We start from the raw sequence: 19,513 nt of genomic DNA on the forward strand, positions 1-19,513 counted from the left end.
TCAGGCCATAGATTTCTGGGCGTACTTACATATTCCTCCCATGTACGCCGTGGGGAGAGTTGTGCGTGGGTCGCAGACATGCCACAGACTGGGTACGGCACGTGCTGAAAGGAACCGTTCTACAACACCTATGACACCCCGAAACATGGAACTCCTTCCTTTTTTCTGTGCCCTGCAGGGCCTTGGGCACGGGCCCAGCTGTCTGGGAATTTTCTTCTTCTTCGTGCCGAGGCGAAGCTAACACACTAGACGCTTTTTGGGGAGTGTGGCCTCCGCGCCTGCGGGTTGAGTTTTGCGCTGGTTGGTGCATGAATTATGACGACCTTTGCGGCACCCCGTGCCAAGTGACGTGAGTACAATTATTAATGAGGTAATTAGTAGCTGATTACTCACACCATTCAAGGCGATCGGCGTTCCGATGTTTGCCTTTTTTTTTTTGTTTTGTTTTGGGGTCGACGTTTGGATTTATACCTTTATTTAACGCTCCATTTTTGGAAACGACCTGCATGGAGGAGGGAGCGTGCATTGTTTATGGGCAGATGAATGAGGAACGATGTGCGCGGTGTTTATGTTGGTGGACGTCATGGCCTTGTCGTGTTGAATTTAGTCAAAAGATGGCTATAAAATTACAATCCAACATTTCATTCAACATATTAATGGTAAAATTAAGACATATTGAGACAAAATGTTCAAGGATTGCACGTGAATTGTGAGCAAAATGCACGCGATTGAGCTTGAGGAAGAGAGACTTTGATAGGTCAACATTCAGAGGCATTTTTGAATTCTTCTGACAAAGAGATTATCCATAAATTACGTAACACTCTCAGATGAGGTGGGAGTTTACTCTATCGTTACGATTTGTTACAAATGAGAAAAAGAGTAGTTGAAAACCTTTTAAGGTAACACAACACAAGATGATCAAAAATCTCTAAAAAATTTTTTTTTTTTATTTCTCGTAAGGACGGCCTGGTTGGCCTGGTCTATCTAATATATAGAGCCTAAATTTGGTGGGTCATGCGTTAGAAAAACGACGATGATTTTATTATCTTCAATAGAATAAAATGAATGGCTCAACAGTACCGGCATATAATTCTTGAGTTTTCATCATTTTTGGTATATAATTATGAGATTAAAGAATGTAGTAAACACTTTGAGAGCCATGTCTGCCAAATATGATAGCCAGTTGTGTTTCCTGGAATAATAATTGACTTTAAATATTAATATCTTGTAATAGCCGGTCTCGTAGTACAGTCGTCAACTCGTACGACTTAACAACATGCCCGCCATGGGTTCAATCCCCAAATAGACCGCGCCGCCAAACGTAGGAATGACTATCCTGCTATGGGGGGGAATCAATTAGTCACTGAAAGCCAAGCCCACAAGTGGGTACAGGCAGGCCTTGACCGACATCGGTTGTTGAGTCAAAGAAAAAAAAATCTTGTAATAGATAGGGCGTATTATCATGAAATTTTGCAAAAAGATCAACAAAATGTTAAATAACTTTGTAATGTATGCGGTTTTGGCAAAATTTATTTTTTTTTTCTTTTTTATAGAATAATTCATTGATACCCGTAAATGGTCAAATCGAGAATATAAATGCAAAATAATAATTCCTTCAATCACTTTATGACTATACAACAACAAAAAACCAAAATCGTATTAAAAATCATTAATACTTGCAACAAGACAAACCTGTAAGGATTTCAGAAACCGAAGCTTATTTAATATAATGATTTGCTTCTAACTGAACATTTTGAAGAAGTATTCAATATTAGCTTTAAAAAATCATTAAGCGTTGCGTAATTTATGGATGATGCCTCGATAACAATCTGTTTAGTTTATTTTACATTTCTTGTGTAGCCATTACTCTTTCAAACAGTTCAGTTCGCTCCTTTCGATTAAAAGTTGAATCGCTGTTATTAAATGATTAATTATTCAATTATTTAATAGACCAAACATAATGATCACAAAGCAGCCATCGTTAAACACACAATGTAACAACGGGTACCGCTAGTTTCTCAACCTCCTTGCCAGCCACAGCCACTAAATTCTGCAGCGCCGGAGACCGTTGCCGTGTCGGATTGAATTATTTCTAATCAATGGTGCGACAGTAATTTAGATTGAATTAAATCGTTCATCTAGCATTAGCACCGCCGTTTCGATGCGGGCCCATCGTTAGAAAACGGTTCGCCAAGTCATACACATACACACACAGACACACGGTTGACATTAGCTGCGTACATCGACCCAATGGACGTGTGCGTAGTAGTAGTTGTTGTTGTTAGTTACCCTTTCGCCTTTAGCGTTGCGTTGGGGTGGATGTACAAAAAAACGCACCTAACGCAGATGCATGTGCAAAACCCATGCCCCAACAGCATAACACGCCTCGTTGCTCGGGCAAAGGTGGTCTAATCAGTGACAGAATTAATGCCGCTTAATTTGCGCGACGGATACGCCGGACGACGGACTTCGCATCGACCGGGGGTGGAATGTAAACATTTTAATTAACTGCCCGCGGGCACGCAAACGTGGCAAACGCGAACGGTTCAGCCTGTTGTATCGCCGGCCGGATCGATCGACTGCTGCTGCTGCCGATCATTAGTTGCCCGAGGTGTCGGGGCGGGGAAGATTTCACATCCCTTTGGGCATCCTTTTTTAAATGCACGTACAGCTCGTTACATTGATTGATCTCACGTGGAAAAGTGGAAAACGAGTCATTTTGCTGGAAGGATCTTGCGAGCTGGTTTTAATGCCTCTCCCGGACTCCGTTTGCGTTCACAACAGTTCTCCCCAACTTGGAATCCAGTTTAACTTCAACAAATGTCACACGATACCACCGGCAACAGCAAGAGCTGTGGTTTCACACGCAATAAAACGGTGTACACATGTCACCGGCCAACACAGCCCACGCCGATGTGTAGCGCGGTGTACACACACCCGACGCGACCCGGGGTTACATTTTTTCGTGCTATCCTTCGATCTGTCACAAATCCACGCGGAACTCCGCTACGATATCGGGCTACGGGGGCCCCCGTAGGGAGGCTAACCACCAGACCACCTTTGCGCTGCTGCGAAGCGTGTGAATATCGCCTACGTAGAAGTGTGTGTGTGTGGTAGGCAGATTTCCAGTTTCCTGGGATACAAACCACACGAACCACCGCATAAGCCCCCATTACACTTACAGTGACGATTTGGGAATCTTGATGAGATCGCCTTGCATTCCGGCCAGCGAGGACAACGGTTCCGCACTGATGGCCTGCCGCTTGATGCGCGTCTCGGTGACGGGCAGGACGCGCGTATTCTCCACACCCGGTGACCAGCTGTCGAACGTGTCCTCGGAGCAGCGCTTCTCGATCATCGCCTTCGTGATGGGCCGTACCTGAGATGTCACAGCAAAGATGTCACTGATTGCTGCCCTATATCGGCACAAACACATCCTACCACCAACTACTACTTACCACCTGCCGGAACTTGTCAATCTCATTCTGCAGCTCGTCCAACCGATCGTCCTTGCTGAGCGACTCCTTCTGAACGAAGATCAGATTGTTCGACAGTCGGATCACCTTCTGATTTAACTCGCGTACCATCTGATCTTTCTCCTTCAGCTCCTGCTGCAGCTTCTGCAACAGTTCGTCCACGTTCGCCGTACCACCACCGCCGCCGCCGTTCTCCTTATTATTGCCGTTCAGGTTAAAGTTGGGCGGCACGGAGAGGTCGCTCTTGTTGCTCCGGTAGTACTCCTGCAGCTTGCGATACTCGTTCTTCAGGTAGCGAATGCTAATGTCCCGATCACGCACATCCTTCTCCAGATCGACCAGCTTCTCGTTCTGTTCGCGCAGCGTTTCGTACACGGTGCGAAGCTCGCGGCGCAGCGCCACCACCGTATCCTCGATGGTTCGGTCGTACTTGCAGCCGGCGGCACTGAGTCCGAGCGTGCCACCGGCGGGCACTGGTCGACCCTCGGCACCGCTGCCATTGCCGGCGTTGCCATTTTTGCCATTGCTCTTGCCGCCCAAAATGCCTCCGTGTAGGGCCGACTTCATCGTCGGCGGCTTGGACGATGACATTTTTGATTGTCACCGGAATTCCAAGCGATATCTTCCGTTTCCAGAGTTTCTGGAATGATGTCCAAAAACGGTGTATAGGAATGCGTTCACGTTGTCCTTGCGAACTCCAACCTCGCAACGGAACTATGGGGCCACTGGTATTATTATTCCCGAGGAGTCAAAAGATGTTATACACCACACGCTTACAAGCACTCACGTGGATCACGTTTGGAGCGTAACCTTTGAATTCTTCTTTCAACACTCCTTAATAAACTGGACAAGAATTCCACGACTGTCACAGAAATTCCCGATGAAGATGTTCCGTCGTCTCTCCAACCACACAAACACACGCGCACTTAGCTATTCAACCACGATCAACACAGCGGTAACGATCGAATGAGGTAAGGACATTTTGAACCTGGCTCACTCACATGCACCAACGACCTGGTCCGCTGGGTTTGGAGCCGTAATTGGTTTGCAGACACTGAACACACGCGAGTCCCAGGGTTTCACTGAAGTGGTTGCTGTTGCAACATTATGCCCGGTGGCATTAAAAGATCGGGATTAAGCAGCTTGTAAACACCTGGTTAAGTCACACACAGGCACACACTTGATGTTCGTCGTTTGATGACTCTTTAATGGGCGGGCTCGATGTTTGTCTTTGTACGTTTCACACTTTACATCACACCGCGTAGTTGAGACTTGATGGAGAAATAGCTAAAGACATAACTGAGGTTAGATGTTGTCTTAAAGGTGACACGTTTTTTTGCATTCTCTATCGCTCCCTCTCTCTCGTTGCCGACTTTGCTATGGCGTTGTGGATCATTGAAGACTAATTTGTTGGTTAACTTTTCGCATTTTACGATCCAACCCTGGACTGTTGGTTTCTTTTATTCTCCGCTTTTTGTTGTGCCGTGTTATACGATGATAATTGACTAACAAATTGACTTCCGAAGGCTACCGTTTCGATAGTAACACGCCATTAAATGGCATGGAGAATTGTTTCCAATTTGAAGCTGGTTTTATTTCCCTCTTCAGCTTCACCACTCGATCAAACCCCTGTTCCTGTTTTACACGCTACTCATTCGTGTTAATCGTTTGCAGTAGTACACACACGCATTTGAAGCACTCTAGTGTGAATTTTCACCGCCGGAAAATGCTAATAAAATGGCCGCTTTGCTAGCCGCTCGAAAAAAAATCACTTTCCGTTTCGATGAAAACCGTGCCATGGCAAGGCACGTTTATGGTCCGGTTTTGTAGTAGGTGCCGCCGACGCCGCCGCACGTTCACTGCGCTATCTGTTCCCTTCCCATAGTAAGGTAAGGTGGGTTCGATCGGTAGAGTTCGTTAAATTTTAATGATCACACACAAAACTCTAGGAACGATCGCTGAACGCTTCCACGTTTGTTGCCAGACAAGGTCCTCTGGTTGGACGGAGTTTTTATGAAGTAGTTTGAATTGAGTGGTTTTAGTAGTACATTAAGCAGAAATAAAAACTAGACATTTTAATGGACCTTGAGGTCTTGAGAGATTAAAACAGATTTCAGTATCAAACACAAAGATCCAATCAAACTGTCTTATCTGACGGAATATTCCATAAAACTACATCAGAAAAAAGAAAACCGCAATAATTATCCAAGAAAACCAATGTACTACAATAGCAAGATAACGATCCAGTACCGACCCTTGCCGCTAGTACGCGAAAATATCCGAAAGTAATTTAATGAATTACATGGTTCGTTTTGTTTTTTGCTTTCCAAAAAATAACAGGTTACCTTGCTCCTTTTTCTGGCCCAACATACTTCACATTTTGCCCCCGAAAAACCGGGCAACACCGTTCTCGGGCAACACATTGCTCACTCGGTAGGTGGTAAACGATGGCTCGTTAAGGATCTTAATTGAATTCAAACAATGGGCATCGGTATCTCCAGCCGTGTCCATGATGTATAGCTACAAACGTATGATCATGATCATTACAGCATACTATAATCACCATGTGCCCTTCCCCGCCTGAATAGCAGCGACACGGTGAGGCACTGCTCTACTAAAGCCTTTTTTTGTTGTTATAGAAGCGGTTCTCGTCAGGAGTACACATCTTAATGAGGCAAACAAACAGTCAATTCGCACGTTTACGAACCGGCTACGGCAGAGACACCCAGTGGCGAATGTTTTGTGCTGCTCGAGAGTCCAATCCAGTTCAATTATAACCCTTAAGCCGAAATATCGTTCCCAGCAGCTTTGAGGCAGCACTGCGCAAAATAAACCCACGCCCGACGCGAAAGGCTGGCCCAACGAATTACTTTCGCTTCTCCCCTTTTCGGCTGTCAGGGCTTTGACGCAAAGAAGGCATAAAAAATGATACTCCACAAATCAATCGCTCCACGGCGGCACGGTGGTAACCTCGTGCGAGCAAAGTAATATTAATAACGCCAAAGTAGTGCGAATGATTTTTTGCTTTTCTTCTTGTTTGCTCAGGTTTTTGTACGTTATAAGCGCGCAACCTACCCCAAAAAGGACCTTCAGGTGCTCTTCAACTTTGCTGGTTTTTGCAAACATCCAAACATCACACCACCGTTTTGGGCACGAGTGCACGAAGTACTAAATTGGCAAACGATCTCGCCAAGTCCCGGCGGGTGGGTTGTAATAAATTTGCATCTTATTTGGTACGATTCCGAGCTAGAAACCAATCCGAGACAACGAGACAATGCTCCGAGCGGATCAATTTTTCGTCCAACTTTACGATAATTAACCTCAGGCGGTGGTCGGCCAATAATCCTATTAAGTTTCAGAGCGCTGAGAGAAAGGATCGATTGAGGTTTTGCTGTACCTTGGAGCTGCATATGGAGCGTCCAATTTCGAGTATGTTTGGATATGGATTACCCGTTTTGGTGAGATGCTGCTTGAAACACAGGAGAGTAAAGTATGATTTTTAATGGAAAATTTGCTCTCATTTCTTCGAACGTGACGAGTTTTGTGATTGTATCAGACCAACTTGATTTGTTATTTCATTAGCCGTTTGCTAATTGAAACTTATCATTCGATTAGCAACCACACACATCCCCAGACGTCTAGACGTCCATGTCAACGTTCAATCTCTCCCTCGGAAACGCATGATTGACGGTTGGATCACCCTCTCATGTTGTTTCAATTTTCTTCAGAGATTCGTGCGATTCAATCTGCCTAATAAAAGTGCCCCATCGATGACGCGAGCAAATTATCGATCGTTCAACTGTCCACCGGGTGGTAGCGGAGTGCGCGTCAGGCCGAGATCGTGAGCCACAGACAGTTTTCCACGCCGCCGACGAACGTCAATCACCAATCGGTTGCTTGGAGTCAACAGCGGCGGAAGGCTCGAGGAGTGACAGGCATGCGTCAAAACTGCGAATAATAAATGCGTTCAATCGATTCAGTCCTACAGTCGTTTCGATCGGAATCGAGTGCTGTGTAGAGGCTCTGCTGCTGCTGTTGGCGCGATCAGCCTGGCGTCTACATGCCGTCGTTTGGTGATCTGCATATCAGACGACAGCAAGGCAAGAGTGGCAAAGGGCTGTGTTGTGCCAATCAGGCGCAATGTCTTCATTGGCACACACAGTGCAAGCTCATTGTTTTGGACTGAACGATTTGGGACAGGCTTTCATTTTAATGTGTTTTAATTTCCAATGACTGTCAATTAGGTGCATTTATGTTTTTACATCATTTTCACTGAGGCAGGAATACGCCCTGTCAGGAAATAATTACACTTTGGCAATGGTCTCAAAAACAAAATGTTTAGTTTAGTTTATACATTAAAAATCGTCGAACGTTTTGATTTTGTGGGCATTAGTTATCGATATTTTTCCATCGTTTTTTGTCATGAAAATGGATGCAATGCGTGCAGGACATGTGCATCTACCTTTTACAAAACTTTTCTCATCCAAATCAAGTACAAAACATAGAAAAATAACATATTTTCTGAAGAAGCTCCAAATTGTTTACCAAAAAGCTTCCACTAAATGCCGCCAGATGCGCTACTGAAAATTGAAATTACACTAGCGAGTACGGACAGTGTCCCCCGGCCTTTAAAACGTCACGAGCTAATTAAACTGTGCACACATTAAAGTTCCAAACTATCCTCGCAAAGATACAAGCAATGGTGCATTACAAATTCGCAGTTCCATCCCATAAGTACCGCGGTACGTTAAAGCGCATGCAAATTTTCGGCTGCTGATGGATAGCTCTAATTATGGGCGCGGACAGGGCACATTTTTCATTTCACCGTTTGTCGGCTCCCGCTCACCTTTTTGACGTAAAAAAGACTCCGACAACACACAAACCCAAAAAACAAATTGCGTCAATTTACTGCTTATCGCAATGCCGACCACCGTACCGCGCTTTACTTCAGAGAGTTGCTCCAGAAAACGAGTCTTTCAATGAGTCCGCTCAATTACTAAGCCACACACCGAAAACGAGCGCGGGCAGCGAAATTAAATAAAACACGTTCTCCAGCGATGGTCGGAAACATAAATCATACCGGCTTGTCATCGGCTGTAGCCGAATTAAGGTTGGCCCAAGTCAACAGGGTTGAGCGACCAGTGAAGGAATGCAAGGAAGCAGCAAAAAAAGGAGGAAAATCTGCATCGCACCATTGGTGCACCGTTGAGTTAGTAAAATTTGTCGCATGTCAACGAACGCTGCCGTATTTTATGGGCTTCACATGGTGCACACATATACTGTGCAGATCTGCAAACCAAGATTGCAGTTTCGATGCATCTTCCTGCAGTACGGGGCCGGGACCACACGTTTCCCGAATAAATTACGCGACAAACAGCCGTCAGTAGAACGGTCGCTAGACGCACAGCCAAATTAAATTTAATCGTCATCATCTGTTCAGCCTAATTTCTGCCCCTTTGCGCAGGCACACTTGCACCACGAAGAGAGATGTTCTTCTACATTTTATGTTATTAAAACACGCAAAACCACGACGAAGGTTTTCTAACCAAGAATTCTACTCTAACCACAACGTACCAGCTCACCAACCGGTCGCATGTAAACAAATTGTTGTTTTACCGTTTAAAACCCCCGAAAGAACGAATTTCTATCGGAAAAGGCGAAAAAAAACTGCGCACGGTAAACAGCACAGCCGGCCACCAAACAGCGAAATTTCACTTTCGATCGCAAAACGAAAATAAACATCACATCTTGCCCGCCGGCACACGCACGCAAGCCAGCGGGGTACGCCAAAACACGCCGGCCGGTCTGTGCTTTTACCGCGAGTCGTGGGGCGAGTGGTTGGGGCATTAGATGCGTGTAAGAACTGCTCCCATCGCTACTAAAGGGTAGTAGCACGAGCGGATACAAAAGGTAGCCGCAAATTCAGGGCGGAAGGGAAGCTTCGTGCGGATTTATTTATATTCTCTCGTATGAACGCGTCACGAACCGGGTTGAAAAATGCGTTCGCGTTGCGTGAGTGTGTTTTTTGGCTGCGGCACACACAGCTGGTTGGTAAGAGTGATGCCCATTTGGTGTTGTGATAGGTTTAGGTGGTTAATCTATCGGCGGGCAACCCGGCAGCAGGTCGGTGGGTCGTGGATTTGGTGCTATGAAAACAGAGCTAGGCTAGACATTTGTTAGAGTGCGCCACGATCGTGGTGCCGGGAACGAGTCCTGTTAAGTAGCCATAATTCATGTCAGATGATGATAAATGCTGATGATGATGATGGAAACGGAAACGGCAGAATAAAAACAAGAGCAGTGATTAATTTAAACTATTTAAAATAGATTTATCAAGTTTCAAGCTTTGACCATAAGTTCAATAGTAACTAATATAATAAGTAATAAATCGAACAAAATCAATTCATAGCTCAATGGTAGATTTTCACGAGGAAGAAAATTACAATGAGAAATATAAAAGAAAGAAAAAAACATAATAAAATACATCGATAAAGCCTTTTTGAAGAAATAAAGAAGCCAAAGACATTAAGAAAAAACAATTGAATATAATGCCATAGGGTAAAATGAAAATGAAAACAAGAAAAGCAACAAGATAAATGAATAAGATTGAATGACGAGTACAAATGAGGCAATAGTTGAAAAAAAAAACAATTTATTGTAATTAATAAATAGGATAAACAATGTATAAAATGATTACCAAAAAATCGAAACCATCAATACAAAAACTGATAATGGGGCCCTTTCCGTTGTAAGTTCGTAGACTGAAACTTCATCCTGTCAGCTGTTTGCATTATATAGCAGTTTTCGAGCAGCTATCTAAGTGAGTATAATATACAGGTGGGCTTATCACAAGGTGTATGAATTTAGAAGGCTGATTTTTATCGCTTCTGCTTCCGAATGAAGATTTTAATAGTGTTTTGAGTATTCGTCAAGCCTCAAGAAAGCTTGTTTGAACAAAAGTTTTCACCCATCCTTTCAAAAAGTGATATTCAAATTTGGTTAAAAAAATGAGACCACCTGGACTACATACACTTCGATTCTAGATTCCACCACCTGATCTCTTTAATGCACCTTGGGGTAAATGTAAACAACACCGTGTTTTCGAGCAGGTACACGAATCTAATTCTAGCTTTGAGGCTAGAATAATCTAGACTGAAAATTGCAGGCTAGTTTTTTGTGTGGTTTTGTATGGAGTGTTTACATGATTTCAGCTTCCAACTGTCAAACTCCATACAAAAAAACTGACTAGAATCGTGAAGGGTCCCAATAATAGTTTTTATGTTGTAAAAAGGAAACTAACTGCATTATAATGAGACAGAAAAACATAACAAAAATGGAAATATTGAGACACATATTTTTACAAATTGAATATTTTATGATAAACTGCTGAGAAACTAAAATGAGTCCAAAACATCGTACAAAATGACGTGAAAGCAGTAGTTAAGTGTATTTTTAAACCTTTTTCTATAGCTAAACCGAAGAAGAGAACAATAAGTCAAACCTTACAGATCATTTTCCTTTCTCTTGACACGACAGGTTGCACTGTGTTTCCGTTGTAATTGATCACACCAAAAAAGCAACGGGTGGCAAACCACCCGCAACCTTCAACGGACCAAATCCCGCGGCCAGGAAAATCCCACAAAGAATGGCCCCAAAAAAAAAAAACCACCTCGCTCACCAGCTATCGCGTGTGTGCAAGCCGGCAACCACCATGCCACCGATCGGTAGCAAAATATGTCCATTTTTGCATCGATCGCTGTCCATCACCAGTGTGAGTGCACAAAGTGAAGGGCGGCCACCACAGCACTTGAAACGGCCATTTTTGGCAACACTGACCGTTCACTGTCACGAACAGCAACACCACCACGAGGGGGTAACGGATGCGATGTCGGTAAGTACGCAACACGGCATGCATTCCATTCCTTCTTTCGGCTGTCAAAAGACGGAAAATCTTTCCGTCCACAAAAGCTGGACGCACGCACGCACGCACCCCAACAGCACAACGCCGTCAATCAGTGCGCATGCAAATTTATCCGACAGGTCGTTGGCTTCTGCAGCAGGACACCGTCGCCGGATTATGGCTCACCGGGGGCGGACATTCCTTCCCCCACGTCGGAAACGGCCGTCGCAACTTGTCGTAATGGAGGTGCAGGCACGCACCGCGGGTCACAAAGTGACTGATTATTTGTTTACGTTCAAGTTCCGTCAACTGCCATCATCATCATCCGAGGCCCAGAATAGAAGGGAACTCCAATAAAGACATGATCGAGAATGGCCACACAGCACGCCTTACAATGAAGACAAAAATTGAATCAACTGCACTGATGCTGGTGGCCTACCTTAAGGTGCACAGGAAGAAGCGGCACACACACACGCAAGACGCGACAAGATAATTTGCAACGGTGCCGAGCAAACTGGAAAACCACGCATCCAAGCGACCGCGGGTGGCCTACAAGACACAGGTGACAGACAGGACGCGGGGGGAATCGGCGGCTACACCAGGCGCAGTTGATTGGAATTAAAATGTAGCTCTTAACTAAGTCAAAACCCTCCGCCAACTCGCACGTGAAAGGACCTCGGGCAGGGAGAGCAGCAGCTCCGTCGATAGCTTGTGCTTGTGTTGTTTTTTTCTTCTCTTCACTCTTCTCTCGCTGTGTTGTTTTTTTCTATTTGCACTAAAGCTCGTTTCGTTTTATGTCGTTTGATGTTTGTTCGCTATGTCTTTGAAAGAGTATGTGTGAGTGTGTGTGTTATACATTGCCAAGTGGTTTGTAGGTTTTTTTTGCTAATCTCACAATAGTGTGTTGAAGGCTTCGTACAAGCCTCCTTCTCTCTTATTACCTCTCTTATTTGTTTTAGGCATAACGTGGGACCACAACATGGTCGCAAGCTGAAGGTGCATAAATTAACTCGATCCGTTTTGCGAACTAATTTTTCTGTGTCATTCATCCAGTTGTCGCGACGATGATTGAAGGGTTGGGTAAAGTTGCGCAATCATAAATGATTGAAAAATGTGGCAGGGGAACTCAAAAGGAAATATTAATGTGTAAAGCTACGCGTTTCGTTTAAAACTAAGCTCATTAATCATGTTTTAATTAACTGTAGCTTACATTAGAGGGGTTTAGGATTATACGCTTTACGCTTTAGGCACAGCAATGTGACATTTGGTACCTACAATCTTTGTGCAATAAAGAAGTGAATCAAACTCCCAACTTTACAAACACGATGCTCCATAAACATATCATCCAACTCAACCGGCCCCCTCGCTTCTGCTTAAAACAGGTGCATCCGTTTGGCGATGAAATGTGTCGGTTGCCATAATTCTTCCCCAATAATGTGCACCTCATTATTTAAACGATTCTCCGGCGTTGGTGTGCGAATCGTTTCTGCCGTACAGAAATGGTAAATACAATACATTCTCGAGGTTTTGGCGGTTGATGTTTTTTTTTCTTCTTCTTCTTGTGAGTCTTGCCAAAGTCTTGCGCACGCTATTTATGGATCAATTGGGAAAGTGAAACCTTTCCCTCCTCCTAACGGTGCTTTTCTATTTTTAATGCATGCCGCATGGGCACGGCACGGCCCATCACGTGCATGACATACATTTGCGATGCACATTGTAAGTGATCGAGGGAGAGACAGGCAGTATCAAACATTGATTTATCGTTCGATTAAAACGTAAGGTAAGTGGTTTGCTTTTTTCGTCGACTTTTGCCTTCTTTACTTATTTTTTGAGTACAGAAATTTGTGTTCTCTTTTTAAGAAAGAGGAGGTCCATAATAAATGAGCAATGGAAAGAGTATAAATTCATGCCTCAAATTAAGTTCAAAATGCATCAACATTGTAACAGTGATTAAGATCGTTCGGATATTAAGCAAGATGTTGTTGCTTTATTTACATTTCACCGAATAAACATGAAGCACCGTTACTGTCCGGTAGAGGTGCACCAGAGCACCTTTATATACATCAACATATCACTCTCACTGTAAGAAATGTAAAAGCGTAAACAATTTGAGCGACAACTGCAGTAAAATTGTACCGCCTATGCTTTGTTTGACAGCTTCTGTGGGAGCTGTGGTTATTAAATACCGAAACGAAACTGTCATATACACCCCGCGCATTCATGCTTCATCAAAGGACGAAAGCGCCAACAAAGTGAAATAGTGAAAGGTAGGCCCACCACCACCCATCATCACACGCAGGATGTGACGAAAATGGACCTGTTCTGCTAATGTCAATGTTTTATTACGGACCTGCTGCTCCCCCTTTGGCCGGATACGGTTCTTTTTTACGGCATGCCATAAAAATGAGGTAATACTCTCGGAGGAGTTTTTTTTTATGCTGGTGCGTTTGCAACGCTTCCAAACGCTGCGTGACCTCACACGTGAGCAAAATTATACCCCTCCGGCCGCGGTCGGAGTGAATCCGCTCGGTAAGCCGGTTATAGGTTTTCAATAATTTATTTAATTATTTAAGTTTTAGGGCTGTGGTGCTAAAACTGCCACTGGCTATGCCCGCACACTCGCGACCGAAAGCAAAAGCTCTTCGTGCTGCTCGAGCAGTCGATCCGTTTGAAGGCTTATTTCTGCCATTATTATTACTCAATCGTGCAGAGTTGAAGGCTTGGATTCCTGTTCGTGAGTTCATCATCACGAAGCACGACGACTGTTGCAAATTGCTGTGTCGACAAATGAATTCGCTCCACGACACCTTTCCTTGAAGGGACGGTTTGAGCTGCTCGAGACATGGTTGCGTGCCGCCACGGACACCAGATCGGTGCAAATCCAATAATTTCTGTCACTGGCCCGAGTGCCGCAAGCAACACACAACAGTTACCGGTTTACACTGTCGGCAGCGAAGCCGGTAGACAGTGACACTTATCCCTTAAGTAATTGGGCTTCATTGAGTTATGAGTTGAAAATGGACTCTGCGGATGAACTCGTCAGGGTTTAGTATGGATTGATTTCTACATGCAGCAAGACACACGATCACGCCTAATGAGTTTTGATGAGATATCTTATTGAGGAAGAAATGGGATTTTGAAGGGTTTAACGGCACTGTTTCACAATTTCATTGTTTGCCTCATACATCCTCAAACAACAGTATTTTATACGTAACTTTGAAGAATTGGGAACGACTATCGCCTTCAAGATGATCTCCATCTATTCCACCGAAATCGCGAAATTCCAAGTCTATCTTGATTGACCCATGACATGGACCTATTTGTTCGGAGTTATAAGCATTTCGTATGTGACAACACAATAGCTAACTGCGATTGATCATCTCACAGCCATCAATCGATCTAACTGCCAAGACATTGATCACTGGTAGTAGCAATAGACATACCAACGGTTTTTGTTGTTGTCTGCCACTACCGCAGATGTCAATCTTTTCAGAGAAGCCAAACCAGCCAATTGTGAAATCTAGCCGTCTACACAACCTTCTAGATCTCGTATCGCTCCAGCAACAACAACCTGACGGCTGAGTGTCATTAAATTGGCATCTACACAACACCGTACACCGCGCACTGAAAGGTGGATTAATACGTGCTGGGATCTCGTGTCTAAAACCTACCCCAACCGAGATGCTGACAATAACGATCATCATGTATAGGGGCTGTTATTTCATAATTCAATCAAAAGCCTCATCTTGTCATACACTACACACCAGGGGCCGCCGTTCTCTCACGAAATGCATGAAGTCAACGCGGTGGTACCAATAAATCTTCCATAATGTTCACTTTGGTGACGCTTCATGCCGGGGAGAATGGGGCCATTAGATGCGTTTGCTGCTGCCCCCCAAGGGCTTGGTGGAGTAAATTGGCGGTTGAGTCGGCAGGATTTATGTACGAACGGTTTAGCCTACAAAAAGAACCCCCGACCCGAGTTACCTTGCATTAATCTAATCTGTGCCGAGATTGTCCCGCCGGTGTGGTAAGCCTGTGTTCCGTGTCTCCCAAGAGATCTACAATGCGCAGATCAAAACACGATCACCGGTGTGTGTATTAGGGGAGCTCTGCTAGTTCGCAAACCCTATTCTTTCGGTCTCCGGCTCCCAGAGCCTTGAGGCCGCTTAAGGTCAATCATGTCATGGGGCTTACCCCTCGAGACAACGAACTTTAATGCCGAAGAGCACCGATCGACCCAGATTTGGCCATCCGGGGAGTGCGTGTCTCTCTCTTCTTTTCTGCGTAACATATCAAAGTCTGGATCGGAATCGGATTTCAAGCGGAAATAATTTAACGCAAAGAAATATCATTCCGAAATCGATACCCTTTCCGATCGCGATGGCTTTACCACGTTCGCTTTGCGGTCGAACGTTCAATATCACCGGATATGGAGGAATTTTGCGAAGGGTATCACATTTGCATTAATAAGACCGTTTGTGCAAAATAATAGCTTCGTTCGGAGCATTTAGTTTAGCTACAGTTCCATTCATTTCCTTGCTTAATATTCGATTTCACAATCGAAATTCGTCAGACAAAAAGAAAACAATTTAACCTTAAAAGTCTTTGACAATAGGTCATGGAGCGGGGGTTTGCAGAAATCAATCGTTTAGCACGCAATAGTAAAGCTGAAAATGTGACTTCAAAGTGAGACGAATTGAAAGCTATCAATCTTGTAGCCGTTTAGTGCGAAACTTAATAACCTCCATTAATCAACTCTAAATTATGTTTACCTTAACATTGAGGTTTGTTTTCATTTTCTATGCACCCGAACAAACCAAGCAAACCAGGTGTTAATTGATTTTGCTGTCCGATTTTTCAGTGCCATTAGATAGGGAGGGGCGAAAGCAAAACCGAATCACAGCTGTTGGTGTGACGTACATCCGTTTCAATAGCTGCCTATTTTAATTGGTTGTAATGACAACCATCAGAACATGCGGATCTCACGATCTCACTGTTGGAGACGAGCTGTCTGCCGTGGTTCGTGTGAACATTTTTCGCACTTTGCTATTTTTTCTATCCTCCTCGACAGCGAAGAGTGCAATGCGAAATACTAACATACACACCATCTGGGAGAAGGACATGTACGTAATGCAACATCTTTCGGCTACCGCTGCCAAGTGTTGACAAGGGCGGCTGAGTTCAATCAAAGAACAACATTTGTACCGAAACACGCGTCGAGTTCGTCTTCGTCTCCAAACGCTAACACGTGAGTGTAGTGTAACGTAACACACTGTGCTCGTTTAATTATACAAGGCTTAACTTAAGCCTTTCAAGTGTCAAACACGTCTCACGTTTCAAAAGCGTTGAAACGAGCAAAAAATGATATCCAACATTATACACCTGAGAGGTGAAAAAACTGAATTAAAGATTTGATGTGATAACCGTTAGACATCTTACACCGTTCGCCAACTAGCCACACCTTTTCGGGGAGCGTAAGGTTTGCGTTCGTTTTTCAATCCTAATCACCCAAACACATATAAATGTGATTCTGATTTTAGGTCAATCCATATCAAAACCAAACCTCTAACAGGCGGTAATCGGAAGAGAAACTCCAACTCGAAAACTCAACCTCCATTTACAGAGAACCGAAAGGTAGCTCCGGCACTTAAAACCTGATTATTTGAACATGTGCCCCTATGGAGGCTTACGTTATCGGTGTTCGTAGATAAACGAGCGAGAATTTCATTTAGAGGAAAAAAAAAAACAAAATACAAACACTCATGTTGCACACTGCAGCTAGTTTTCGTCCAACTATGGTACGTTTGCTCACAAACTAGTACACAACACCCCGGCATCATTGCAGTCGCAACAGAAATGGCAAACCGAAATTGCGCGCATGCGCCCCAAGGAGATCGCGGTGTTGGTTGGTTGATTGCGTTTTTGAACTTGTCCCAGGACAGATTTGCCTGCCGCCGCTACGCTCTCAGCGGCTATGTGTGTAAGAAAAATCTGTCCCAAAGCAAGTTCATTCAACTCGCGCCGCGCAGGTTGCGTGTCTTTTTTTTGCGTGACATGACCGGATCGGCCACGGTGACAACGACACGCCACGACGTAGCACCGCCGTTGGTCAGTACCGGGGGACGGAGGTCTTGGTTTCAAAGCTGGTGCGGATTCGCGCGATCTCGAGTACGTGATGACAGAGGCGAACGAAGAAGCCATGTGTCAATGTACACTTTGTTGCATATCGTAATGCTGTCCACCGGTGGTTCCAAGGACAAAAATCATTAATTCTGGCTGTCATCAAAGCGTTGGAAGCCGTTCGGCGTAGGTACTTGAGCGATCAGCGTCGTCGTCAAGTGCCATGAAAGTCTTTACGATATTGCCTACTACTAATACACAGTCACCCAAAACCCACGGTTTTTCTAGTGTTTGTGTGCCTATTACTAACCACCCCGTACCAGACAACTGGCACAATGATGTCCATAAATTAAAACTGATCCACAACGTCATGCAAAACGGGTCCGATTTTCGGTCGTCGGACGTCAGCTTGAAAGGGAAACTACTGTTCGATGAAGGGAAGTTGACCGGTCCTGTCACACACTTGTCGTTGGCCGCACGTTCACGCGAGTGCATCAACTTGCAGTGCAGTTGCCAGCGTTGCACTTCCAAACTCACGCGCACACGCACGAACGCAGGACAAATACAAACACACACACAATCGCGCTTCAAACCAGGTGTCGATCGTCCATCGCGGGTTGTGTCGACCAGCGTGTCGACCGATCGACGACAGCAACCTTGGCCTCAGCAGCAGCAGCAACAAGCACCCTTTGCGTACGCGCACTGGAGACTGGAGCAAACCCAGACACAGGTGACTTTCAAGAGAAGCTCGCGTTGTTTACGCGTTCTAACACTACGAATTCGCAGGCAATTCTGTTTTGTTTTGGGAGTTTGATCGGTACCACACTGGACACGTTCGCGCACTAACAATCACTCTCCAGAGCCACACAACTACACCAGCCAGATGTCTTAATAAGGTGAACTTCCGCGTGTGAGCAACACACAGGTTTCCGTAGGTACGGGTCGACCGAAAGCACAGTCACCTTGATCTTGGAACGGTTTAGGTAGGCCGATGATGGTCAAAATTCAAGACAAAAAATAAATACACAAACACAAACACACTCCAACGTCGCACGCGGTAGATACAAGCTTCCTTAACCATCAACCCTGGTGTTGTGGCACAGGGTCGTAGACGCACGCACTGGACGCACACAGCTCAGCTGTAAACGCACTTTACGAGATCTTACACAGTTTCTCACAAGCCGTTCCCAAAAAGCAACACAGCAGCGACAACTTCGGTTGCACGCGCAAAACGGACGGACAACTCCCGAAACCAAACAAAAAAGACTGATCTCGAGACTCCGAATGACTGATGATCTCGGGAAAGCGCAACCGAAAAAACGTTCCGCGCTGTACGGTGTCTTGTTTTGCACTGATCACTCTCTTCCGCACGCCACGACAGAGAACAGCTCGCGCGACTGCGGTGCGCGTCCGACGCGAGATAGGGTCGACAGGCACAGGCAGCGTGTCTGGGGTTTGAAAATTAAGAAGCGAAACAATCCTCTCACTTCACTCTGGCCACCGCGCAGCAGGCCTCTCTCCGTCCCCTTTGCCTCCCGCCCGACCATACGCAGCGGTTCTTGATTTGGGGCGGACGAACGTGTAAAAAGACGCACGACGAAGTTCGTCAAGGACCTTTGCTGTGCGCACGGTGTACGTGGGGGCTCTGCTGTTTGTGTGTGCGTGCGGGCTTCAGAGACTCGCCAATAGGCTTCGTGGGAGCTTAGAGGCACAGTTCGTAGAGTGTCCGGTTCGGGGAAGGACGAAGGAAGCGAAAAACTTGAATTATGTCATACGGCAACAGGCAAAACCGGAGAGAGAAATACCCCCTTGGTACACCCCTGCGCTTCGAGAGATGCCGAGAGATTGACCGAGAGACCCACCCTGAGGGGTGCTCGAATGGTCAAAGCAGCTGCTCGAATTTCACACTGACAGCGGCGCAGCGAAAGAGAGCTATCAAAACGAAAACATTGAGAGTGACAGCTCCAATGAAGAGATGATTACCACCGCGCACCGGTCGTGATCGGCATCGGGC

General features: G+C 45.1%; 1 protein-coding gene across 17 annotated transcripts in view; it reads right to left on the reverse strand.

The window, feature by feature from the left end:
- LOC1279830 (cGMP-dependent protein kinase, isozyme 2 forms cD4/T1/T3A/T3B) overlaps positions 1-19,513 on the reverse strand; it is a 130,095-nt gene that overhangs the window by 52,724 nt on the left and 57,858 nt on the right. The window contains exons 1-3 of one of the 17 annotated variants that reach the window (XM_061659489.1): positions 18,666-18,854; positions 3,459-4,763; positions 3,183-3,379 (exon numbers count right to left, since the gene is read on the reverse strand). The exons of the other annotated variants lie outside the window; for them this stretch is intronic. Of the exons in view, the coding sequence (XP_061515473.1) occupies positions 3,183-3,379; positions 3,459-4,067 (806 nt within the window). The 5' untranslated portion in view covers positions 4,068-4,763; positions 18,666-18,854. Of the gene's footprint in view, positions 1-3,182; positions 3,380-3,458; positions 4,764-18,665; positions 18,855-19,513 lie in introns of those variants that run through there. 17 annotated transcript variants of the gene reach the window in all.

This window comes from Anopheles gambiae, chromosome 3, assembly GCF_943734735.2.
Source record: "Anopheles gambiae chromosome 3, idAnoGambNW_F1_1, whole genome shotgun sequence".
NCBI lineage: Eukaryota > Metazoa > Arthropoda > Insecta > Diptera > Culicidae > Anopheles > Anopheles gambiae.